Source organism: Thunnus thynnus, chromosome 2 (genome assembly GCF_963924715.1).
Source record: "Thunnus thynnus chromosome 2, fThuThy2.1, whole genome shotgun sequence".
NCBI classification, from domain to species: Eukaryota; Metazoa; Chordata; class Actinopteri; order Scombriformes; family Scombridae; genus Thunnus; species Thunnus thynnus.
Genome location: NC_089518.1, coordinates 26557524 through 26583382, shown reverse-complemented (window position 1 = coordinate 26583382; position 25859 = coordinate 26557524). Strand labels below are relative to the sequence as shown.

At 40.0% G+C, this 25859-nt stretch overlaps 4 protein-coding genes across 21 annotated transcripts in view; 2 read left to right on the top strand and 2 right to left on the bottom strand.

Annotated features, from left to right (window-relative positions):
* The first annotated feature begins 216 nt into the window (after nt 1-216).
* On the top strand, nt 217-5126 carry LOC137199008 (intracellular hyaluronan-binding protein 4-like). Of its 2 annotated transcripts, XM_067613071.1 has the most exons (9): nt 221-441; nt 555-793; nt 1548-1689; nt 2255-2416; nt 2506-2577; nt 2680-2760; nt 3907-4084; nt 4452-4640; nt 4872-5126. In XM_067613071.1, the coding sequence occupies exons 1-9, from the start codon at nt 293-295 to the stop codon at nt 4935-4937; spliced, it is 1278 nt and encodes a 425-aa protein (XP_067469172.1). In that variant the 5' UTR covers nt 221-292; the 3' UTR covers nt 4938-5126. The 2 variants fall into 2 exon arrangements, with proteins under 2 accessions (XP_067469180.1, XP_067469172.1); XM_067613079.1 differs by lacking the exon at nt 2255-2416 and having other exon boundaries at nt 217-441.
* A 286-nt stretch (nt 5127-5412) lies between these two features.
* On the bottom strand, nt 5413-19753 carry cdc14b (cell division cycle 14B). 16 transcript variants are annotated; one of them, XM_067612949.1, is made up of 16 exons: nt 19469-19753; nt 18199-18289; nt 17464-17539; nt 16446-16538; nt 16288-16364; nt 15874-15940; nt 15638-15788; nt 15310-15540; nt 14982-15120; nt 14680-14845; nt 14423-14523; nt 9478-9525; nt 9260-9385; nt 8009-8177; nt 6487-6552; nt 5413-6286 (listed from the first exon to the last, which is right to left on the bottom strand). In XM_067612949.1, exons 1-15 carry the CDS (start codon nt 19575-19577, stop codon nt 6529-6531), a joined length of 1668 nt encoding a protein of 555 aa, XP_067469050.1. In that variant the 5' UTR covers nt 19578-19753; the 3' UTR covers nt 5413-6286; nt 6487-6528. The 16 variants fall into 16 exon arrangements, 14 of the variants coding, with proteins under 14 accessions (XP_067469050.1, XP_067469076.1, XP_067469066.1 ...); XM_067612975.1 differs by having other exon boundaries at nt 9260-9382; XM_067612965.1 differs by having other exon boundaries at nt 14423-14520.
* A 277-nt stretch (nt 19754-20030) lies between these two features.
* On the bottom strand, nt 20031-23051 carry prxl2c (peroxiredoxin like 2C). Its single transcript, XM_067613115.1, has 6 exons — nt 22813-23051; nt 22398-22466; nt 21432-21485; nt 21234-21339; nt 21005-21139; nt 20031-20908 (listed from the first exon to the last, which is right to left on the bottom strand). The coding sequence occupies exons 1-6, from the start codon at nt 22993-22995 to the stop codon at nt 20778-20780; spliced, it is 678 nt and encodes a 225-aa protein (XP_067469216.1). The 5' UTR covers nt 22996-23051; the 3' UTR covers nt 20031-20777.
* A 2554-nt stretch (nt 23052-25605) lies between these two features.
* The window catches only part of fbxl17 (F-box and leucine-rich repeat protein 17), a 239313-nt gene continuing 239059 nt past the window's right edge, over nt 25606-25859 (top strand). The window contains exon 1 of one of the 2 annotated variants that reach the window (XM_067612937.1): nt 25606-25802. The gene's annotated coding sequence lies outside the window, so the exon portion shown is untranslated. The remainder of the gene's footprint in view (nt 25803-25859) is intronic. The other variant, XM_067612929.1, reaches the window with a different exon arrangement.

Sequence of the window (25859 nt, the reverse complement as noted above, 5' to 3'; positions counted from 1 at the left end):
TTAATTAGGTTATCCTGTTTTTATATAATACAATATAATATTGTTTCAAGTTCTAATGTTACCTTAGCTTTATAACGGTAGTTGCTAGTGTCAGTCATGTAACTATCTGCAAAAAGGAAATGTTACATTGAACCTTATGTATTTGCTTTTTTTTTTTTTTTTTTTTTTTTGATAAATAAACTGCCTTTCAACTTCAGTTCCTGTCCCAGCAGGAGCTGACTAAGCAAAGACTACTGGCAGAGGACTGCAGCCAAATCAATGCAATGAATATTGATTAGCCGACAGCCTATTGATGAGCACAGGGGCGTGGTGTCGCTTGTTTCCACACGTGCGGACATTTAAAAAGTGTCGACAAACTGCTGCGGGCGTTTGCTGGAAGTTTAACAGGGACATTGACGGACCGTCTGCAGCTCTTTTCTGTTGCAGCTTTGCAGGAAAACGGTGGTTTTTCATGGGTTTTGATTTTGCTATTTGACATGCGCTTATATTGACATTGTGAGAGAGGAAACCAGCTTTTGAGCTCTGCTTTTTTCCCCTCCCTTCATCATACACAGGCTAAAAATGCTGCCGGACGCCTACGGCTGCGTTGTGGCGAACAGGTTCGGAAATCTTCTGGACGACGATGCTGACCCGTTCGACTTGATCAGCGAAGTGGAAACGGAGAAGGACAAAAAGAAGAAGAAAAAGAAGCAAATGGATGATAAGAAAGCCAAACAGAAAAAACCCGGAGAGAAGGAATCCCAGAAGGACAGACGCCTTCCCATCGCGTCGGATGGTGTACACCCTGCACCAGGTAAAGCTAGACAGCCCTGGCTGCATCATCGCTACACACCCTAACATCCACATAATTCTGGCAGCTGCGACTATTTCTAGATTGGATAGTCCTGCCAAGAGTGGCCAGCTTGCTTAGGCTGTGTCAGCTGCTGATGGTGCAGGGTCAGCGAGGCTGCAGAGCATGTGCATGCTTGTCAGGGTGGGTTTCCAGGTCGCTGTGTTGTTTCACTGCACGCCATGGGCTATCTAAAGCCAAATAACTGCATAGCACTGTAGAACAGTGTATAATTGAATAGTTTTTCCAAATATGGGAATACTCCATGTATATTTCCAGTGTTTTATAGGGCAATAACTGTTGACCAAGATGTTATTAAACCCTTTAGGGACTATATTATTGATGATAATGTTTAGTTTGTTTGAAATACACCCCTGTTTTCCATTCTTTGATTCATTAATTCCTTCATAGGTTGGAGGATTGAGAGAGTATAAACTGGAGACTGGACAATGTTTTAATGTCAGCTTTGAGGCACAGCTTAGTAAAAGGAAGATTGCAATACCTTGCCAAGCCCTCTTGCCTTAACAGAGTTGTATAGTCTGCAAATTAGAGGGTTTTGTAAATCATTGGTTCAAACGAGAGCATTTGTGCTTGATTTGCCTACCCAAATATGAAATTATCCAAGATTTTCATTGTTTACAGACAATGGGAGCAAGAGAAACAGGATATAACTCAAAGTAAATTGAGTATGCCTCAATAACCCACTTTCTGTCCCCAGTTCGTAAGCAGCAGGGCCGAGCTGGACCTGTGAACGAGAGCGGAGATGGCAACGAGGAGGCCCAGAGAGGCATGAGGATGGCTGGCTTCAGGGAGCGTAGGGCCAACCAAGAGGAGTACCCAAAGGAGTTCTCCATTTCTAAGTATGTGAGCTCATACAAGCTGAGGTGAAAACACAACACACTGCATTTTGGTTTCTACAAGTCTGCATTTGCACTTTTTTTATGGGTTGCCAACACTGATAAAGTTTTTCCAATTGTCAACCATGTAAAATGTCATTTGTGATCAATTTACCCACACATGTAGAGTTTTATACAGTCAAGGACACATTTTTGGTGCAGAAAGGGAATTTCTATCCCCCTCATCATCCCTAACTAAATGATGCAATTATTTAATGCAAGATTGTGCAGTTTTTTTTAAAGATGTCACATTCTTCCTCTTAAGATAAAATGTCAAATTCATGAGTAATGAAAGGCGCCGCTGCTCAGTTCAGTACATTGAGGGATTTTGCTGCTACAGTCTTATTACCTGCATACATTTTAGCATTTTACCTTTCTTGTCACTGATTAAGTAATGTCACCTCATCACTCAGTTTTTCAAAATAAGATGTACAGCCAGTGATCAACCTCTAGAGCAAAACGCCACCAGCTGGGTTTGAAATGGAGCTGTCAAAGGAATAAACTCAGGTTTAATCTGATTGGTCCCCAGGCCCGCCTATAATCCAGACTATGACTACAGAGGCAGAGGAGGGTTCAGAGGCAGGAGAGGAGCACGAGGTGGAGGTGGAGGTGGTGGTGGAGGAGGATACATAAGGAACCCAGACAACTTTAACCTGAGGGGCAAAAGAGAATATGATCGACACAATGCAACGTAAGCCTTTTTGTTCACTTGCACTTGGTGTTTTTTTTCTCATAAAGGTGTATTTACACTTTTTTTTTTTTTTCAAACATTTGTTGCAGTGGTATCTCCCCTGAGGAGAAGCGTGGAGGCAGAGGACCCTGGAACTGGGGTTGTGTTGATGAAGCTGCAAGGTTGGTGAACTTCCATCATCATCAACAACATGGAGATGTCTATTTCTCAACGTGGGCACAATAGAAAGTTGTTTTTGTCCTTGTCTCCTGGGTTTTTTGAAGTGAGTTAATGGAGGTGACGCCTGATGCTCCAGTCAAATCTGAGGAGCCCCATGTACCAGCGGAGGAGGAGAATCAGAATCCGTGAGTAACGCACCCAAGCATCCTTCTTAAAAATATCACAGCCACAGCCCCATTGTCCAGTGACTGATCAGTCTGATCAACCAGAATGGTAAAATACACTCAACAGGCACTTTATTAGGAACATCTGTGCAATTTAATGCAATCCAATACAACAGCTTTATATAATCTACAAATAATGGATTTGTTTCATTATCGATTAATCTGCCTATTATTTTCTTGATTAATCAATTAATTGTTAGAAAACCATTAAAACCTACCTGCTATGATTTAAGATGTATTTAAGTATCTTGTTTTTTCTGACCAATAGTCCAAAACCCAAAGATATTCAGTTTATTGTCATATATGTCAAAGCAAATTGTCACATTTGAAGACCTTAGAAAATTACTTTAACAATTAATAAATTGGATTATCAAAATAGTTGCTGATTAATTTTCTGCCAATCAACGAATCGACTAATCATTGCAGCTCTACAAATCATGCTTGTTGTTGTTGTTGTTGTTGTTGTTGTTAAGCATCCTCAAACAAATGAATAGAAGGAAGAAATGTAGCCTCTCTGCTTTATTAATTGTTATTATATAATTATTGTTACCCAAGTTATATTTAGTCAGACCAAATTATACTGAACATGTTGAGGGTTTTGCTTTTCATTTTGTTCATGAACACTATGATAATATATGAATATAATTCTTGTGGACATTTTCACAATGACATTTACTTTTTCTCCTGGTGTACAGCAAGTTTGTGGAATTCAAATACCGAAAGATTTTTTTAAACGTAAAGCAAAGTTTGTATTTATAAATAATCCCGAGCCATCTGTTGGGTTAATATTACATAGAAAAATGCTTTTTTTTTTTTTTAAAGTGCTGCTCATACTCAGGTTACAACAATGTTTCAAATTGACTTTTGCCCTTTTTTCTAGAGTTACATTTAATACATGCCCCTGGCTACCAAAAATATGCCAGTGAAATGTATTTTTTCTGGGCGCGAGCTGTTTATTTATTTATTTATTTTTCATGAGAATTATGTGCTGGAACCCTAAAATCTTCTTTTTTTTAAATTTTGCAATGTCACACTAGACTTAAATTTTAGAGATAAAACGTCTGTATAGCGTGGACTGAAAGATATAGCTTGCCCCTCTTACAACAGAGCAACTGAAGAGGAGGACGACGGAGAGATGGTGGTCCAGGTTGCCATGGAGATGACCCTGGATGAGTGGAAGGCCCTGCAGGAGACAAGTCGTCCCAAGGCAGAGTTTAATATCCGTAAAGCAGAGAACAAGATTCCCTCCAAAGCCAAGGTCATCCACCAGTCAAAGCATGTTGAGGTATGTTAAGAGTTAGTGGAGACCAAAAACAGAAACTCCAACAAATGTTTCTCCGTATCTGCTGGATGTGTAAAATAAGCAACTGTTACCTTGTTTCTGTTGCCCAAAGTGGCTCAAAAATCAGTTGTTGTAGGTTTTGGCAATATTGTTATCTTGTTACATTTCACTGTGACAGAAGTGTAAACTAGCCAATGAGTGGATGAAGCTACAGTTGTCTGTACTATTTGGTCCAGTTTGCAGTGAACAGTAAAATTAGTTTTTTGCCACATTTATATGGTGGCTATTATGGTGGTGAGTTTTGCTGTATCTGTCAAGTTCAACTGTGAGTGTCAGACTATAACGTTTACGTTTTACTTTCCATCTTCAGACCCTCAAGGAGACTCTAGATGACATGGAGGACGAGGGCAACTTCCTCCGCCGGTCTGTGAATGACATCACCTCCCTCCTGGACATCAATTTCGGGAGTCTTGGACGCCCTACTCGAGGGGGTCGAGGCAGGGGAGCACGAGGTGGTCCGACTACTCGCCCAGAGAGACCCAAACCCATTATGGAGAGGGTACGTTCTCAACTCGTAGGTCACTTAAGATGTAAAGTCAAACTTGTCTCTGGACACAAAATCATAGAGTTTTCATTACATGCTTCATTCACAAAGCAAACTACCAGAAAATCATCATCAAAAACAATACGATCTACAGAACATCAGAATCAAGCAGAATATTAGGAAGAGGTCCACAAGATGTGTATTATCATCTAATTTGACACTAATGGCTGTGTTGGTTCCCTCCAGGAGGATGAACTTGCTCCTGACCCTGATGACCCGGAAGACTTCCCAGCACTATCAGCAGGAAGATAACAGACTTCACTTCATTCAGCTCCTGTGGGGGAAAATAGGTTGCACTTAACACTTGCTAGAAAACACAGTTTTCATGTTTACGCTGTTCTTAAGGTTTGGGGGTTTTATTGTACTTGATTTATTGTTCCATTGCACTGAAGGCACTGTTCAGCATTTAACTTGTGGAGAATAAATGCTTTTGCAAGTTTATCTTGGAGCTGTAATTCTTGAAAACAAAACTAGGATCATTTACTCCAAAAAAAAGTAGGGAATGTGATCAATTTTGGTACTTTTAACCTGAGTTGTGTTTTGCATCTGTAGCCAAAAATGTGACTGCGCTCAGCCAGGAAAGAGTCTTGAGTACTGTGACATATAAAAACAAACTGCTTTGCCTTCAGAGAATGTTCATGGATGTAAGATCAGTGAGGAAATAATACATCTGGGTGTAATTATGGTTGAAGCATATTGGTGCAAATATTAACAACCAGAGACAAAGTGGGGAGTACATTTTATTTAAAAAGTATGATTCTATGTGCTCAAAGCCAGTATTTAGTGGATTATGAACATGAGTAAAGACAAGGCCCCATCAGGACCATTGACTTGTTTCATAGCATGATTACAACATAGTACAAAATATTTACAAAATACAAACTGAGTATATCAAATGTTGACATATTTACAGTCTTGAAATGCAGTAGCTGAAAAGCTTCACAAGTAAATTAAAGGGAATAAAAAGACGAGCCAGATAGAGAATGGAGGTACAAATGTGCACAGTACTGTACTTTTAACATGTGATGGATTCTTGCAATACTTTATTTCATCATCTAGATCCAAGATCCTTCTGTTTAACAAGAACCAATGGTGTTGCTACATGAGCCATGAAGGGCCAAGAGCAGCTTTTTTTTTATCCTAAACTTGTGACCAGGTGGTTTCATACTCCTGGATTCATCCACCTACTAATCTATAAACGTGAATCTCCCACTGTAACAAACCAGAACATCTGCTGCACAGTGTTCATTTCCACACATTCACACGCCGGTCTGACAGTTGCGGTTCAATCTCATGTTTTGCTAACGCATGCTTTGATAAGTAGGAACAACCAGGCAATGATTAGACTATGCGTTTGTTTCATGATGCTGTGTTAAAAAATATAAAAACCAAAGTGCCTTATGGGTAAAATAACTTGTAATCAAACAATCTATAAATGATTTTTACATGTCATGTTGGTTAAAATTTGTTCTAATCTTCTTCTCAAAATAATCTATTGAAAGAGTACTGTATAGAAGTTGGATTTAACGTAAAATTCCTCAGGATTTCCAGATCCACGTGCTCATCGAAGTAGAGGAGCTCTAGCTTTGGGTATGGAGTGACTATAAAGAAAAACAAAAAACAAAGAAAGCATTAATAGAGGGAATTAATTCATCTGCCAAAATTATATCATTCATGCAATCAGTGTTTACGTGTATGAATCACAAACATGCTTGTAAGAATGCTTCAATACGTAATTCCAAAGACGACGATTCTATGTAAAATACAGCAAAACACAGAAAGTGAAAAAGGAGATAGATACCATAGCCTGGAAAATCGCATTGATTGCAAAGAGCTGCAAGCTTTACGTCCTCTGGAGATAGTGCGTCTGTTGTGTGTAGGAAATATAAAAAGAGGAAGAAAGAGAAACATTACAGATGAGCAGCAGTAAAGGATGCAGATGTTTGCTACAGAGTGGTGATAACAGGCTAGAGGCAGAAGACACGGTGAGCGGTAGAGGCCAGAGAAGCTATAGCCAGTCATACTCCCGACTTCCCTGTTCATAGTGAAGATGCAAGAAAAGACACTGAAGGAAGCGCAGGTAGACTGAGGCAGGTTGAGTTTCATTTGGTCACCTGACAGTGGTGTGCAAGCAGGGTCAGATTTATAAAATGTTAGTAACTCTTGTCCTTCATTTCAGTCAGGCTATATATATATACACATATACATATATATACACATACACAATGTTAGTACAAGATCTGAGTAAAAAAGACACTTGGCTGGGTTGCACCACTATGGTTTAACTACTGATTACTTTAGTTAAAAGATAACCTGTGGAGGTTTTAACCACTGGTAATGCTATGAAGCAACGTTTTTGTAAGCTGGTCCTCGATTTGTTTGTATCGTAATACACTTTCCTGCTGTCAGTTTCAGGCTGTTCCACTGATCGACCGATCTGTGGCAATAAACGCACAGAAATGCAGCAATACGCCAACAAAGGGCAAGAAAGAACAAGAATGAGGTAGTGAACACGGATGTAAACAAAGCAGGTTTCAAAAATGTTTTTTGAGATGTTCTTTGAGGAAAGAAATAAATTCACATTAAAAACACATTTATCTGACCTCAAGGACACACAATGCTTTTGGTGAGAAACACTGAACATAAACATATTTGTTTACTAGAAACTCTACAGGACACCTTTCATCTATATTCAAACTATGTTAAGTATTAAGATAAAACAGCAATAAATGACTTCTCTTGGTTATACTTGAATTCAAGTTCTGTTTTCATTTTTCTATTTCATTTACCACACTGGCAAATTAACCTCAACATCAGTCAAAATTTGCCAGTAATTTCTTATATTTTAAAATAATCTTTCAAATCTATTGAGCATTTCAATTAAGTTTGTTTCTTATCTTTCCTCGAGGAACTGTCATCTAAAAGTGAGACTGTATCTTGCTTATTCGTTACTAGGTAAAAACATCCAATTGGAAAGTATTTGTGGATGAACCACAATTTAATTTTGTTTAATCCTTGTTGATGCAGCCCAGCCGAAGTATGTTAAGTGATTATTTATGACCACTGTCATGAGCACAGAGGAGAAAGAGGGAGAGAGTACTGAGACTCTGGATTTTGGCCGGATTTACAGGCACTAATGATCTGATCTTTAACTTAGTTACACTGATCCAATCATCCCACTGCTGCCAAAACCTTTTCAAATATGACTTTCCCTGTTCGGAGGGTACAGAGGAGAAGTCTTCATAAAAAGAAATATATCAGAGTTTGTGTGCAAATGTAGCCCAAGCCTCCATATGGCTCAGAGTGGGTTTGAGGGAGCTTGCCTGCAGATGGACCTGTGCCATGTTTAAGTTGATGAGAGTGCATGTGTTAGCTGTGGCACTGGCTGTGTCTCTGTGGCTGCCACATGGCTCACAACACATTGGGTCCCTGTCGCCAGTCACTACATGCAAGTTGCCTAGGGACCTGACCAGTCTGGTGTGGCACAGGGAGCTGGCAGAGAGAAGGGGGAAGCTGTTAATTTACTCCACAAGGATCCATGAGTGGCTATAGCCTCTTGGTTGCGTTTCAACTGCGTGTAAATTCACATCAAAATACACAAAACACACTATGTAGTATCTAACTATCAACTACCGTCCTGATAACATAGTAAATAGAAAATATACAGTATTTAAAAAAAGATAAAAATGCATATCCAACACTAAGGGTGGTACTCATTAGCTTTGTGTTTGCAGTGTTAGCTATACAAACATTATACATGGTATGCATTTTATTTGACAAAATGATTAACTCAAGGTCAGCTTGCTGGCTTTTTCCCGGAGCTTTTAGCCACACCTCATAACAGTCTTCATCATCAAATGGAGTTGGCTCAGTTTTCAAGAGACAAAGAGACAGGAGTTAATGATTTTGTTATGGCTACGTCTATGATCTACCTCACACTTTTTATTAGCTAAGTTTCTTAATTGTGTCACACAATGACAACCATAACAATGGTTATTTCCATGACAACTGAGCACAGTCTTTCTTGATAAATACTGTGCAATTCAGCTGAAATTTCCAGGAAAAAGGAAGTAAAAGGACCTTGAGTTAAAATTATTGTGTAAAAACATTGTTCCCTAAGTCAGTATGAATATTTACACCCGATTCTAACAGATATACTTTCTAATATATAGAATGCTTTATTTAATATTAATATTTGGAACCACTGTTTCTAGTGTCATTCAACAGAAGTGGATCAGATGTGTGATATAATCTTCATTGATATTAGTGAAATGATCTTTTTAAAATGATGTACATTATAAAATATAGTTTAGTTACAACTAAATATTTAGAGATGGCTAACGATGTATTTCCCTGTTTTTAAAACACAGCTGAGACATGATGACTGAGCAAATTGAAAGGACAACTTAAATTAGTCTGAACATGCCCACCTGATAAATTCAAAATCTCCCTGTGCTTCACAAAAAGGCATTCTTGATCAGCCTATCCCTGTAAGTTCCTGTGCTGCTCTCCTAGATAATATGTCTAGAGTGTTGCTGTGTAAATGAGAACGGAGAGTCGATCCAATCACTAACCTGCCTGCTACTCCGTTGGCTGGCAGTGAGGTTCTGGTCCTCTTCCTGCTGTCTGAGTGGTCAGACAGAGCCAAAGGGTTGACGCTGGCCTTACAGCCCTGAACACTGGCCTGCAAGATGACCCTGCTGCAGAGGAGAGAGAGACGTCATAATTAGACTTTAGCATGTTTTATATCAATACGTAGGAGTGCGTGATAGGTGTACACAGCAAAGCTTACTTCAGGGACTGTGATGATGATCTGGTGTGAATCTTATTCTCTTCTTGTCTGTGAAAACACAGTTAACACAACAGTAAAAATGTGTTTAAACTTTATATATTAAAGAGAGCTGAGAGAAAGATGGCAGAACAGGGTGAAGGCAGAGGAGGGCAAGGTCGTATGGAGATGGACAAGAAGGTTTTTACAACTGACAGTTTTTAGAGTTTTGCAGTGTCAGCAGCCAGGTGAGATTAATAAAGCCAAGAAAGTACCAGAAACAGCCTGGGGGTGGCGCTAAACGATTTAAGGAAGACTTGATTTGTCTTTGTACAAAAAGTTATAATTTTCAGCAACAAGACTTAATTCTGGATGTTTAATTTTAGACAACTGGATCTTCAGTCAACACAATAACAAGCAAAGCATGATGTTTAAGAATATAGGAGGATGGGAACAGTCTGCTACAAAATCATTATGTGCTGAAAAAATGGTGACAAGGACAAGACAGGAGCCTCTATTGATTTTAGATTTTAAGAAAAACTGGCTCAGCTCGTCAGCTCAAAGTTAACTGTGCTTGCAGAAAGAATAAAGTAACAAGGATGATTTAGAACAAATTTCTGATTTGGGTTGGGAATTAAAGAGAGACAGGGGGCTCACTTACAGCATTCTCAGTTAGAGCTCCAGAAGGGGGGCAGGACAGGTTTTTTGGGGACTGACGGGCGGTAGAACTCATTGAAATCCTAACCCGTCTATACAGAAATGCAGGATGGAAGAAGGGAAGCCATACACAATCCACCACAGGGCAAGGCTACACAGGGAGGAGAGCAGCATGGCTACCAGCCATCTGAAAGGAGGACAAATCCAACAACAAGAGCAAACGGAAAAAAAGGGGGAAAAAAAAAAAGGAAGGAGAGACAAGAGACGTCCGGGCAGGACACAAAGCCTCTGATGTTCAGGTTTTCCACTGGGACTGGATTAGATTAAATGCCTTTCATAGAGCCTTGCAAGTTTTTGTTGGTCACTTGCTCTGATGTGTTAGCAGTTTGCCACAAACTTAGAACCTGACCGCTGTGGGAATTTTGAAACATACTGATGTTTTAGAGTTAGTTTATATTGGCATTAAACATACATAACTGACTAATGAGTTGTGACAAATACAGTATGTTGGGTGGGAGACTATTTTATAGTTGACAACAAAAGGAGAAAAATGTGTAATGTAGAAAAATAAGGGTAAACACTTTAAAAATACTAAAAAAAAAGCTGCTAATTTCTGTTGATAGATTTATGTGTGATAAGTAAATACCAGATGATATCAGCCTGCCAAGATATCGTTCAGGCTCTAATACATAGTTTATAAAAACATGTCTCAAAATGGTCAGATTTTACAAGCATCCATTATAAAATTTTGTTCCACAAATTGGGACCACTTAACAAAAAATAAGCTAATAAACAAAGCTCAGATGGTATGTAAACACTGATCCAGTCACAAAAGCAATGGAAAAAACAACAGGCAACAGTGAACCTGGCCCAACATTTATTACATGTTAGACACAAACACAGATCGAACACAGACGCATGTCCGTGCGTGCATGTCCAAGGGTATCATGCCTGTTGCCATGCATGGAAAAGGCAGAAGAGATGAAGAACACTTCATATAATCGTCGTTTCTAATCTAATCGTCACTGGAATTCAACATTGACTTCACTGTTACATAAGAAAATAAACAGTGGAGCCAGTTGGTGAAGGTTCAGCTGGAAGTTAGATGTTTATGTAGCAACCAGTGTCCAAAATTAACTTTGTGACTCACCTGCCAAGAGGACTGGTGGATGAAAAAAAAAAAAAATCCACCGGCCAAGCGTATTTTTATCAGCCAAGATAACAAATTGACTTTTTGTGTTACATATACATTCATTTCAGTACATTTAATTGAGATAATTAGTTATTAATAGCTATTTAAGTAATGGTAACTAGCAGCAGACCAGTGGCGAGTGACAGTTTAGCAGAGAGCTGCGATGTTGAGTAGCTGATGTCCCGTATGGTAAACAGTGGCGTGAACCCAGGAGCGCTTGAGACGGCGTGTGGCTGCCGCTCCTTCGCCTCAGACTGTCTTGAGCGCTCATACGGTTTCACGGCACTGTTTAGACACCCCTAAAAAAACACCTATCTACACTGTATTAGGGACAAACATGAGTAATACCCTCTGAGACATCATGCCAGATATTTTATTACATGACGATTTTGATACAAACATTGTGGCAGATTTACTTTGCCTTTCGCCAAACGGAAAATCTACCTGTATTTTGCGCTTGGCAGGTGTTAATTTCGGACCCTGGTAGCAACGCATACACTGATAAGGCATATGGTCTGGAGTGCAAGAAAATCTCCCTCCTGAGAACAGATAAGAACCCACTTTCATCCCACTACCTTGTCTGAAGCTCACATATGATGGTTTGTAAATCCATTATATTAGAATCGGGATCCAGGGGAATTTACTATCTGAACAGTACCATTCAAGTTGCTAATTAACTCGCAGAACACCTCACTCTAATAAAATGATGCTAACACCCAAGTCCTACTGGCAATTTCCAAATACACTTACAGCTTAAATGGTTGAACAGGCAAGTTAGCTGCTTAAACAATATCTACTGCAGCTCAGAACGAAGACCGAGAGTCAATGCTTCGCTTAACACATGTTTGTTTTTTTTGTGGTGCCAAGTCAGTAGTGCAAGCCACAAGCACTAAAACATTTAATTCAACTAATCCAGATCTTAAGCAAAACTGTGATTAGTTGAATAATTGAGGCTGCTGTTAGCAAGTACAGCAGGCTCAACTTGAGAGCTTTACTGTAACTTAGAGGATATCTCAGATAAGCCTCGATATCAAAGCAGAACAACTCCGTGTGTCCATGAGAGGCAGATAATGAAAGGCGTAAATGTAATGCATCCACTAATTGCATATCCACTTCACACCATAGAGAGAAAGAAAAGAAAAGAAAAAAAAAAAAAGAACAACTTCAATCAGCCATACCGTTAACCATACCATTCACTGGCATAGCAACCGTTTTCTACAGGAAGAGGATATATCAGCTAGAAAAGGAAGTGACGTGCACTTACCTCCATCATACAAAACCTCACATCCTCTCTCATTCTTTTTCCTCTCCCCCATTCTTTCTCTGCCTCTCTCTGCTATCTTTTCAACGGCAGGCAACACATCGGCCACACCGTACCCATGAGGCTGCAGCAGAACACTACCACCTGCCTGACATGGGACAACAAAAGCCAAAGCCATATGGGTACATTGGCAGAGGCCAGTCAACCATTCTCAGCCACGCTGACACCCAACCTTCCACGGCTGGATTTACATGGACACAAATCATCCACTTGGACTTGGACTAATTATGGCACATGATTGATCTGTTCATAAATAAAAAAAACAGGGAATCACTTAATCAGTGTTCTTCCTGCTCAGATAACTGTGGAGGAGTTAGCATTAGCATTATAGCACCTCCTGTTGGAACACAATGATAGAGCTGGCTAGTCACATGTTACACTTGTCCAGCTCTTATGCTTCTTCCAAGCTTATAAATACTAGAAACAAGATCAAAATGACTGTGTTTGCAATAGAATAATAACTGGTTTGCAATCATTACAACATGCCATATTGACTTTTACTGCCAGCTACATGAACTTTTTCTGGTCTCCCATTTAATTCCATGATTGTTTCCCTTTGACCTTTATCAAGGTTTATCGGTTTCAGATTTTGCAACTGCAAAGCGGTCAAAGAGTGCACTTCTATCACTGCAGAGCAAAGACTAAAAACGAGGCAGAGAGCCATCCTCTACTTCATGTTCAACTGTTGTTTTACATGCTCCTGCATTTGCAGTGTTGTTAAATGATCAGACTTCAAGTTGCTGACTTCGGTTTAAACTTTCTCAAGGCCAGGTCTGTTTCTCACATTCCTGCCTTACTCTTTGTGCAGCACTGATTTTACACTGTAGCTGCACACTGTATTTGTATTTTATAACCTTAACATTAGTGTAATGCAACATTTTGTGTTAGTTTATCTGTAAATTCTGATTAAATTATTTTCAAATCACAGAAAGCTGTGGTATAACACACTATGGACATTGAAGTCACCTATAATTTTAATAAACACACAAACTTGTAGAAATTTCCTTTCTTACACTCAAAGGTGCAGGTCAAAATAAGTTATCTAGAGAATCATATTTATATACTGAAAAGTTCTCTATTGACTAAATGTGGTGCAAAAATCTCAAAGACATTGCAAAAAAAAAAAAAAAACAACAAGTGACTAGCAAGCTCTACATTGATACTGGCCGACTACTTTTCCACAACTCTGAAATTCCTTTCTAAACTTTTGACTGAACAACACAATTTACAGATAACCGATCCGAGCAGTATATCTACTTCCTAAGTTCTATTTTTAACTTCTATGTCTTTTGTGCCTTTCTAAATCCAGCCTGTGACAAAAAAGTAGTTTTCCCTGGAAGATTGTGTGTCAGATAACGCCAACCTAGCCCTCTAACACTCACTCTGTCTTCATATTTGACTCTACTTCCTTGACGTATTAATTATCCTCTCGACTCAGATTATAAAAAGGTGAAAATGGGATGAATTATATTACCCTTGATCTGCGAGTGGTGCCATTTAATCCAAAGAACACACAAAAACAGTAACTGTAGTATTACAGAGATAGTGCCTGGGTCCTTAACTCATCAATAAATGATGGTATTAGGATGAAATTGCCATGGTATGGGTAAGGGAGAGCAGTCATGCCTAAAACCTAACATATAGGACATCTGTCTACCCTAATATATACTGAGGAAAGAAGAAGGCTCATCGAATAAATGAAAACTACTGACAAAAGGAGAGGCATTGCTGATTTTTACAAAACTACAACACATCGGCGTGATGCATGGTGAGACTTGCAAGGCTGCCTGGGTACTTACGATAGCGACCCTGAGGATGATCTGGCCTGCCGCTTGCTCTTCAGGGCTCGCAGTTTATCGCCCTGTGTAAGGCCATTTCTCTCCTCTTCGTCATTATACTGCTGATTAACCAATGAAACAAAAACAAAGTGGTGTGTTCTTTTTGTTCGTTCATTTCTTTTTTCTTTGCTTATGAAGTACATTATAAAAAAATAAAAAAAATCATGCAGCAAAATCTGAACCTGCAATTATGGTATGAGTGTCATTTCAAAACTCACCAGTTCCATTTCCTCCTTCTTGGATGCCCTGTTCTTGTTGCTCCCGTTAATGGTTATATCATCTACTCCTGACAGGATTCTGGTTACAGCCATCTTACCGTTCTCTCGTTCGTTTAGCATCTTCTCCCGGAAAACATCTCCCTCTGCCCACAGACTGTTCTGCTTCCTGGGGTACAAAAACATGAGAATAAAAACTAAATAAAACCCTAAAACAAGGTCATATGAGACAAAAAACAGCAATATAATCAAGTGTTTTTAAATAGATATTTTAAAAACACTACTTGAGCGTAGCATACACCTACTCTTCAACAAAGTTCTGCTGAGGCCCAATGATGGACCCTGGTCGGCAGATCCGTATCCAGGCAATCACCTCTGCAGCGGTCAGGCGGTAATGCTTCATCATGTAGCAGCCAATCAGAGTGCCGGTTCGCCCCAGACCAGCTAAAACAAACAAAAAAAAAAAAAAGGAGAGGTGGTGTGAAATTGTGCAATAAACAGGATAAAGTTAAAAACAGCTGCAGGGGTTGTTACGAGTATCCTGCAACAGCTGCAATCATCCAGTATAGAACGACCCATCAACAAAGTTCCTTGCAGCGTGAACGTGGGTCATCGTATCTCCTCTCGTCATACCTTTGCAGTGGACAGCAATGGCTCCTTCTGCGTTCTCACAGATATTGAGGAACTTTCTGACGATGGTGTCGTTAGGTGTACTGCCGTCCACAAAGAACAGGTCGTGATGTTCAAAGCCTGACTCTGTGAAACGTCTGGCATCGTACATCTTCTTGTTGAGTCGGATGATACTAGTGATGTTGTGTTTCCTGAAGTAAGGGATGTAAGCCTCAGGAGCATGCAGAGGGTAGCCTGGGGTAAGACAAAAAAAAAAAAATTCTTGTGAGTTTAAGAGTTGTTGAAACGAAGTCAAAGATAGTTTAAGAAACGTCAGGTACATTTAACTCACCATTCTCTATTTTGCTTTTTGGGTGAGGACCGCTGAATGCAAGGAACTTTCCTGGAATGATCCAGTTCAAATCTCCGTTCTCTGCTCTCTCATAATGCTCATATTCTTCCACGTCAAAGTTGGAAAAGTCGAGCCAGTCGTACTGCAGAGCCTGGTAGATGGTTGAGAGGAAGTTAATTTGATTAGGAGCATGACATAGCAAGAACCAAAAATAAATAAATCTTACAGTGACGTACCTTTTGTACAGCACGGAGGCAATCCAGGATGTTCAGGTTGTACATGCAGGTTCCAAACGAAGCATCTCTGTGAAGCATAAAATATACTGACAGTTTTTGTCTGCACAACATACTCAGGATATTTATTTCCATTAAAGTGTTTCTCTGGTTACTCTCTCACATCTAATGCTCTCTGTGGTTTTAAATATCCCTCTCAAACTAGGGACTTTTTCCTATACCTTCTCTCACTCCTTTTACTTTATCACTCTATCTTAAGTCACAAAAATTACCCTTGGAACCTTATTCTGTGTTGAACACAGAAAACAGTGTGATTCCCCCCCCCCCCCCTCACAATCACTATTGAAAAAGTTCTAATAATATCTCGAGACATATTAAGCAAAGTGTCACAGATGAACTGTACTGGTGAACAGTTACCTGAATGGAATATATGTTGAATTCCTCGACACCAGCAGACTGTAGGCCTCCTCTGGCATCATGTTAAGGTGCATTACCTTCAAATACAAAATCATCCAATCAGCAAGTGCCTCTTGCATTACATGTTAATGCATAAACTACATGTTGACACTACTTACTGCATATGAGCCTATTAGATAGGCAGCATTGGCTTGTTTCTTCTGGTCTCCACAGGTATAAAATATGATCTTCTTCCTTGAAAGTGTAATGGACTGTGCAAAGACATTAATAACAACAGCATGAACTGACATGTCATGTTGTATTTATTTCTTTGACTTAAAAATCTAACAGGTACACATTACATGAGTGCATTTATTCAGTTATATTTCCGCCACAGTTATGCTCCGCCAAATACGGTAGCTTTGTTTGAACAGGTGCAGTACTACAGACAGTCTACAGAGGTAAGACAAAAATTTGAATTCCTAACTGAAAAAAAAAAAGACTTGAACGACTTATATTGAAATATGCTACATAGGTGGTGGTGTGAATGCCAACTAACAGAATTTGTAAGCTAAAATAAGGTTGGGCAAACAGCGCAGTGACTGGTGAGTTTTTTGAAACATGAGACAACAATTAGAAAGTTGGAGAAAGGCTGAATCATCGGTGCCCGAATTTCAGCTGCCCAAATCTGTGCCCAAAAGCCTTGAGGATCGATTCATGTGCCAAATACAAACCGCCTCCGCAAAGAGGAACAGTTGTTTCGCAAGTTGACACACACCAAGCGTATTAGGGTTTAACAAGTGACATTCTCACAATGTATTACGAAATACAACGTGTGAGACGCTTTCAGGAGTAGAACGATCAAGTCCTGGACTTATTTCCATCGTTGTGTCTGACATTTTCAGAGTCCATGAATCATTTAACAAGACTGAGACATGTGTTCATTGTCTGAAACGAAGAAATATTACAAAATAAGCACTAAATGTAGATAACTGAATCCTAAGAACAAAGAAAAGAGCGTTTGAGGGCGCATAAATTAAACTATAAAGAGTTGAGAAGTACTGCTGATTAGCAAAATACTATGATCCTACTTTATCTTGTCTACATACTGCAGATATAAATAGCTATCGATTGACCCGGGTTTTACTTCTCGTTCTCTGCACCAGGAGGTGCAATTAACAGCGGGGGTTACTTTACCTTGAGTTTCTTTGTCAGCTTGCAACAGAAGCGATAAAACATGGCCAGGTTAAGGGGACCAAAGTCCGCATAGAAGCTAAGAGGGAGAGAGAGAGAGAGAGAGAGAGAGAGGAAAAAAAGAAAGAGTGTGTCAGAGTGGCTATTTATGCAACCAGCTATAGTCTCTGGGGAAGTTTCACTAGATTTACTGACACAGTAAAATCACTGACAGAGTAAAAGACTATATTTGGAACCATTTGATGCTACTTTGGGTCAATCAGAACAAGACAAAAAGCTGCATTGACAGGAGGTCTTTTTGTACCACTGGCACAAAAATGGCTCTTAAAAGGTCAGTCATGTCTTCTCCTGAGCCCGTTGAAACAGTCCCATCTCCCACTCTGGAGCTGCTACAGTAGCTGTGGCAATGTGCTTCTATCTGCCTTTCGGTTATTTGGATTTCCTCCAGGAGTAACATGGGTTAATTTACATATTAACTAAAGCAGTGCAGAAAAGTATGCTTAAGTCTTGTGCCGGAAGAAAACCAACCCCAGATTCACTTAGCCGTGAATGTGTTTCGTGCAAATCTGCTCACCTCAGTTCTAATGTGTCTTTGAGATGAGCATGATAAACCTCAAGGTGTGGGCATTTAAGAAGTGCACAAAGAAGTGCAATGGCCAGGGGCAAAGGACATAGAAATAATACAATATCCAGCAAATTAAAGGCTACATGCAAATGGGGAATAAAACTGATACTTACTTTTCATATGCCAGCTCTTCATCTATGCAGAAACAGTGTCTTTCAGCTGTGCTCTTGATCTTTTGCTGAAGTATGGCGAAATATAGTTGATCTGGAGAGGAGGGGGGAGGGGAGGGGGAGAGTGGCATATTAAAGAGGCTGTTACTTGCTTTTGTCATGCACACATACTTCTGTTTTCTCTAATTCCCCCCCTCCCAAAAATTCAGCTCCTCTTTGTCTACACAACTAAGTTATGTATTGCATAGCTTTTCTGGCAACTTACCTTTGATGAACTCAATACATCTGGAGGAAACATCGTCCGCGGTCATCTTGCCTGCAGTTTTGAACATGACGTTTTGCAGAGAAAGCCTGTTTTTTTTTCTTCACGAGGACTTGCGCATACTGAGTAAAAGTCTACACTAAAAAAAATGTGCGCGGAAATTAATAAATGAGTTTTTTTAAGTCTAAAGTTTTAAGGAAAGTGTTTTTTTTAACACTGACTTTCCTATCAAGAAGAAGAAAATTGGCAAACCGAAGAGGGAAGGGAGTTTCGTGTGCAAGTGCGCACTCTGCTAAAAATGATCTTGTTCTGGCCCCTCCCCTTAGCTCCAAGGGGCGTTCCCGCGAGACGCGATTGGCTGCGAGAGACGCAGGGCGCTACGTGATTGGAGGAAAGAGCTGACAATCTCGCTCAGCTCCGCCTCCTCCAGTTTAAAGTTCTCTATGTGAGACACATGATAGGCCCCGGGAACGTTGCCCAAGCGGTTGCTAGGACGATCCCTCAGCCAATCAAATCGGTGATCTCCACTTCGACGGACCTCCTTCTTTCTGACTTGAGCAGCTCAAGGATGAAGCAGGAAAATACGATCAAAGTAACATTATACGAGGCTGACAGTGGTTTGTATACGATATTTATGACACGTTTACGCCACTCAATCTCTCAGCACACAGGGATATCACTTACACACACTATAAAACAAGGTGATGCGCACGAGCGAACTTCTGCTGTGATTTCTCACTCTAATAAGACTACTAAAGCAAAACTGACTTTCTGATATTGTGTATTTTGTCTGCAAACTGCGTAGGTAAATCTACACAAAACCCAGTGCATTAACGATAAAGGGACAGACGGTGTCGCCATATTAGGTCAAAAGCTGGAAAAAAAACCCTTTCATAGCCTACACCCCGGTGATTTAAACATCAATGTATGTGCATACGCACTCCGCTGTGTCTCCACCTACGAGACAACTAGGCTGAAAGTTGACAGGGTTCATTCTGCAGACCCTCTTACCTGCAATCTCAATGTAAATATCAGAGTTTGGCTCCGCCTCTGAGCTGTGGTGAGCTGCACAGCGCTTTTTCCTCGACTCGGCTCGCCTCCTCTCGCTCTTGCGCTTCATTTTCTCTTCAGGGCTGCACGGTGGACATTCCTGAGCAGCTGCAACAGGCCTCCTCCTCTTCGCAGTGCGGCTGCTTGTCCCCCCGTTTTGTTGCTGTGTTATTTTGGCATGTCGTGTTGCCCCTGCAGCGGATGATCTGAATCTGCGTGCGTGCGTGTGTGTGTGTGTATATATATGTGTGTGTGCACAGTTCCCTGCTCCAGTCTCTCTGGTGGTGGTGGTGGTGGTGGTGGTGGTGACGTCTATGAGCAGGGGCAGGTTTCTGCTTTCTGAATCCCCTGCATGTGACGTATCAGGATGAGATGTCCAGTGCCCACCCTTCACTGTCCAAGTGCAGCAGCTGTATGGATCACATGTGGGAATGTAGTCCTGGATCCTATTGGAATATGACTGTGTCATGACCATGCATTATTGTAGAAATCTTTTGCTGTACAAACAGACAAATGCAGCCAATACATAACAATAACACTTTATTTACAGTATAATAAACACTGTGGTTATGAGCAACCAAGGTATAGACGTAAGACTGGGATCAGGCTGACATCAGTGCACCTGTTATTCTTATTAAGTGTTGATGAATATCAAGCACGCAGCCATCATACTACAAAAATATTTGAATGTGAAAATACGCAACAGAAAAAATGGTCATTGATAGAAAAAGGTAGGAAATGTAGAGTGACGCTGGATGAAAATTTTAAAAAAGTAACATTCAAACCCAATCACTCGCACTTTCAAATCATAAGACTTTATCTTCACTAAAGATCCACTTACAAGCATTTCCTGGATGTTTTACCACATCTCAGGGTCTTCATCAGCAGATTGAGTTTGCTCAGTCCACTTGCTAGCTTTTTACCAGAGCTTTATGCAGTTGAAAGCTCTAGAAAAAGCTAGTAATCAGACTATGAGTTGGATTTTCTGGGTTTGAAACTACTGCCAAGAGTGAACTTTAACACACTTAACATAGACTGTATATTTTAGACTTATCGAAGGTTTTGGCAAGGCAGCCAAGTTGTTACCCAATGGTACACAAACGCTGCTGCTACTGAAAACGATGCCAAAACTCTTATTTGTGTAATTTGTCAGAGCACAATGGTGATATTTAACTGAACAAGCAACATGTTTACATTGTGCGTGTGTGATTATGACAGTGATGTGGGGCGAAGCGGAGGCACACTGGCTCGCTTTCAGGCAGCCAGCTGACTACACATGGATGATCTTTGGCTTATCACTGAAGTCCAGAGTCTGTTGAACTCCGGCGAGCTGCAGGAGCCAATTAATGGGCATGTGGTCCAGGCGGTTCATGTCGAAATGTGAAAAATGGACTCGAGAGCCTGCAGAGAGAAGTGACAGCGATGGTGTAAAAGAGAACGGTGGCGCAACAAAGATGTAGAGGTAAAAGGAAAACTGAGAGAGACAGGAAGGCTCACCTGGTCCTGCAATGATGGCTCCACCTTGCTGATGCAGATCACCCTGGAAGTCGAATGCAGGACTAGTCATGGCCCTCCATATACTCTTCATTTGGCCCATAAAGACACCAGACTTCACATGAGGACTTGGGTGGGCTTCGTACATAAACGCACAAAGACACAACTCTCCATTAATTACCACTTCAGGGTATGCTGCAATGGATTTCTGCACTCATATTAAAGTTGTTACCTGAGTCTGTAAATTTCTCTTCTCTTTTCATCCCAAGCTTTTGATAAATGCACCTCTCCGGGTCCACAAATATTTCATGAGGATACCCCGTCAGCGAGCAGAATGGCTAGATGAGAGATTGAAATCTGAATCAGCATAACAGAAAAAGATGTGGCACACCTAAATTATTCATTAGTGTCACAAAATTACTGACAGTACCTCTATATGATGATGAGCAGACTGACCAATCACAACCAAGCTAATGCCAGAATCCTGCAAAAAAAAAAAAAAACACACACATTACATTTTGGGTTTTGCAAAAACATTCATTCATATTTATACTTGCCCCAACTATCTCAAAGGGTATTATCTCTGATTTGCATGTCAAATGTGCGACTAGGCTGCTTAAATGCAGTAGTGGAAGAAGTACTCAGATCCTTTACTAAAGTAAAAGTACATAAGTATTAGCAGCAAAATGTACTTTAAGTATTACAGTAAAAGTACTCATTTCATCCTTCTGGCTGATATATTATTATATATGACATCATTAGATTATTAATACTGAAGCATCAGTGTGTAAGCAGCATGTTACTGTTGTAGCTGCTGGAGGTGGAGCTAGTTTGAACTACTTTATATAAAGTTAGATAGTTTAGTCCAGTGGTTCCCAACCTAGGTGTTGGGGCCCTCCAAAGGGTCACCAGATAAATTTGAGGGGTTGTGAGATGATTAATAGGAGAGGAAAGAAGAAAAAACAAAATTCTGATACAAAAATCTGTTTTCAGTTGTTGGACTTTTTCTCTAATCTTTGATTTTTAGTGAAATATTGGATCATTTGAACATTTATAGAAATGAAGCCATGTGAGACTACACACTGCTTTTTGTAAGATGTCAAAAGCCAAAAGGGTTGGAAACCACTGGTTTCATCTTTAACAATGTGTTGTATTTTAAAAGCTTGTTATATTATCCATTGTGTCAAATCTTCATCTGAAAAGTAAATAAAGCTGTCAAATAAATGTAGTGAAGAAGAAAGTACAATATTTCCCTCTGAAGTGTAGTGGAGTGGAAGTATAAAGTAGCATCAAATGGAAATACTCAAGTAAAGTACAAGTACCTCAAAATTGTACTTAAGTACAGTACTTGAGTAAATATACTTAGTTACTTTCCACTACGTCTTAAATGACTCACCTGCAGAGCTTCTTTGGGTATTTTGCTCAAATCCTCCACATATTCTTTACAGCTGTAGCACAAGAAATTCTGCAGGGGACATTTATGATAGGTTAAAACAGAAACATCAGATATTACCTTGCTTTCAACACTCTAATCTTACACCTACAGGATAAAATTCAGCCCTATGTCTTCACCTATGGACATGATCTCTTCATTCTTCCAATTCCATCATAGCATGGGAATTCGCTGTTGGGGCATCTGTCCAGAAAGGCGGAAGCTCACCTGTTGGCTACTGATGCCTTCCCAAAGACATATTTCCTCAAACTCTACTAAACTTAAGCCACTCATGTTTTTGAGAGCTCCCATCACAATGCAGCTTTAGGCAGGGTATGACCTATCAACAAGGCTGAACCAAACAAAGTTGTTCCCCTACCCGGACAAAAATTATGACCGATTTCCTGTCTTGATATAATTTCTTGAACGGAAAAGAGACTCCATGCCGGTCGTAAATTAAACAATCTTCGACGTCTTCAAGGCGAATATCGACTGAAGAGGCTCCGATCTCCCGGTTTTCTCTCGTTACTTGCTGAGTTATAGGTGAATCTACTTCAGCCATTTTCCTGAGCCTTTCCCAAATTTGCACTGCTATTTTGGGAGTTGCCTCTGAGGCTGGCTGGAAATACACGCCCATGAGTTGAGTGTGTGTGTGTGTGTGTGTGTGTGTGTGTGTGTGTGTGTGTGTGTGTGTGTGTGTGTGTGAGAGAGAGAGAGAGAGAGAGAGAGAGAGAGAGAGAGAGAGAGAGAGAGAGAGAGAGAGAGGACACAAAATGTCAATTAAAGTGAGTAGCGGAATAAAATGGTAGTTATTAATAGTTAATAACGATAATGATATGTAATAATGTTAATTATTTATATTGATGCATAATAGAAACGGAAATTAGTGCACATGTAAAGCAACAACAACTTTGTATATGCGGTTAAGTGATTAAAAACAGTCATTTGCAGATTGTGTACTGGATTAAATGGGTACTCCAACCATTGAGTAATGCACTTAAGTAAAGTTGGGAGACTCACAAGAGACAGAATAAAGACAAAGTGAGTTTATTTATAGAGCACATTCAATACACAAGGAAAAGGAAAAGAAGGGCAGGGAAAAGAACAATGCAAATAAAAAACAAGAGTGAGAGAGGCAAGTCAAATTAATAGAATAGTGAAATACATCAAATTAGATTAAAAAAAGTAAAGGAGCATTAAAAAGGCAGCATAAAGGATAAACATGATGAAGTGCAGCTTTAATTAAAAGCCATGGCAAACAGATTGAGATTTAAAAGTAGTCAGCATCATCTGTAGTCTGAGATCTTGTTTAGTGCTTAACTTTAGGAACCACAAGTAGACCAGAACTAGCTGAGAGGTCTGGAAGGTTCATACTTTATGAGAAGAAAGTATGAGATCTATTGACTGTTTTAATTTAAAAAGAACAATCACATTTTGAAGCAGCTGAGGATGATATATCCTGACTTTTAGTCCATGAGTCAATCTCCACAAACTCTCATATAATACAGCGTAGTAGCGTCTTCCATTAGATCCTCTTGTGTCCTAATTGCCAACTTCTTTCAAACTCCACACTTCCAGTTTGTAACACAGGCTTTCTGTAAAGTCTCATTCCAAGCCCAGATAAGCCTGATTACATCCTCAAGCTCCTCCAGAGCCACAGTGTATAGTTGAAATACTCTTTTAAACTTGGGTCTGTGTTCTAATGAAGTACCTTCATCAAGGTTAAGTTTTGGGGATACTTTCTTCTGTGTTTGTGTCTCTCAATTTGTTTTACATTTCAGATTTTTGCACCGATGATTTCATTGTCACACAGTTTCTCTAAAAGATGATTAGGGATAATAGGTAATTTGACAACACTTATCTGTGTGAAGATATTTTCAGATTTCTCAAAGACCCCTCAATCAGAATGCAATGAAGAATTTACTAGTCAGATGCACAATAATGGAGAGTTTTAAGAACTTCCTGATGTGACTTTGTTTTGTATACCAAAAAAAAGAAAAAAGAAAAAAAAAGATAGCATCTCAGCCCAGCCTGCAACCTGAACATAGACCTGTGGCCAACTTGCCTGTTATGTACAACACAAGAAACATAAGGAATATAAATTCTGGATTTTATGAAGAAATTAGTCTTGATTTAATAAGAATATGTCATCAAAGAGTAGGTGTTGTCAACAGGGGCAGATCAAACGCCTATTGAACCACCAGCTCCCTCTATTCTTCTGTATGTACCCTGTTAAGGTACCCATCAGTTACAGAGCACATGTAGACTACACGTGGCTGATTCATTATGTTTTGTTCAGAGCCACAGAAACCAATCAGGACTGCACCTGCAGCCAGAATAGGACTCTACTCCAGGTTAGCTGTTAGTTAGTTAATTAGTGCTAATTGGTTATACACATCTAAGAATGTGCACCGTGTGAGCACATCATCTGAACGTCATAACAAGGGTGACAGGTAAAAATGCAGTTTATATTGTGATTATTGCTGCATATTCCCAAACAAATGTGGCTTGAGGTAGTGTGGCCCCATGGGGAGTTTAACAGGCTGACTGGCTTTTGTGGACGGTGTTGAACTGAAATCTGGAGCTGTGACCCCAGACCACTGGATCAAGAGAGGGACTGCTCTTTCTCATGAGTCTGGACAACTGAAGGCCTTAAGACACACACTCGCACACATTGATTCTGATACGTGTTTCTATTAGTGTTTAATATTTATTGTTTTGATGTTTATTATTTTGTATACACTTTATAGGTAACCACAGGGACCATGATACAGTGTGATTGTAAATGTTTTTTCTCATAAAGAATACTCTCTCTGCTCTCTGCAAGGTCCATCAGGGATTAATCAGCAATTTATTAATGACTGATGAGGTATTCATGAATGAAAAATAAATATGTAGTTCAGAAGATTGGTATGGAGACTAATTATGAGGGGGTAATAATATGAAGAGTATGTAGGGTTTCAAATTTGAGCCACACAGATGATTCACTTTGTGACTTGTTGTGTGCAAAAATCAGCGCAAAAGTCTCAACTGTAAAAACGATTATTACACACAAAGTGGAGCTAAGGTCACTGGAGCAAACTCACTTTTAAGACTTCACTTTCCCCTCTCCGAGGGCCCCTAGAGACCAGGCACCATCCAGCTGACCAATTACGAATCGCGCTCGTCGGCTTCCTTCCCGCTGCCCTCTCGGTGCGGAAGTGCTGTTCTCAGACCTGCCACTGTTTGGGTAAACACTACGCTAGTTCAGTAGCAGGTTTTCTCCCATCCGTGTCTCTCCTGCTGGGGCTTGTCAGCGCTCATCTTGACCGTGCAGCATAGCAGTATTATGCGAGCACCGCCCGGAGTGTGGGGGCACCGTGTGAACTGGTGAGAGATGTTTCATACTGGGGGGGATGGGCTACAGCTAACTTAGCATCTAATGAT

Excerpts from the sequence above, each read along its gene's own strand:
- LOC137199008 (XM_067613071.1), top strand. The coding sequence starts at position 293 with ATGAGCACAGGGGCGTGGTGTCGCTTGTTTCCACACGTGCGGACATTT. Across the intron at positions 2,578-2,679 it reads TGTGTTGATGAAGCTGCAAG|TGAGTTAATGGAGGTGACGC; the intron begins GTTGGTGAACTT and ends GGTTTTTTGAAG. Across the intron at positions 4,085-4,451 it reads ACCAGTCAAAGCATGTTGAG|ACCCTCAAGGAGACTCTAGA; the intron begins GTATGTTAAGAG and ends TTCCATCTTCAG.
- cdc14b (XM_067612949.1), bottom strand. The coding sequence starts at position 19,577 with ATGAAGCGCAAGAGCGAGAGGAGGCGAGCCGAGTCGAGGAAAAAGCGC. Across the intron at positions 18,290-19,468 it reads TATTTACATTGAGATTGCAG|ATCAACTATATTTCGCCATA; the intron begins GTAAGAGGGTCT and ends CCTCCTCTCCAG. Across the intron at positions 16,539-17,463 it reads AGCTGACAAAGAAACTCAAG|TCCATTACACTTTCAAGGAA; the intron begins GTAAAGTAACCC and ends GTCTTTGCACAG.
- prxl2c (XM_067613115.1), bottom strand. The coding sequence starts at position 22,995 with ATGGCTGAAGTAGATTCACCTATAACTCAGCAAGTAACGAGAGAAAAC. Across the intron at positions 21,486-22,397 it reads TACCCAAAGAAGCTCTGCAG|GATTCTGGCATTAGCTTGGT; the intron begins GTGAGTCATTTA and ends TTTTTTTTGCAG. Across the intron at positions 21,140-21,233 it reads AGAGAAATTTACAGACTCAG|CCCACCCAAGTCCTCATGTG; the intron begins GTAACAACTTTA and ends TTATGTACGAAG.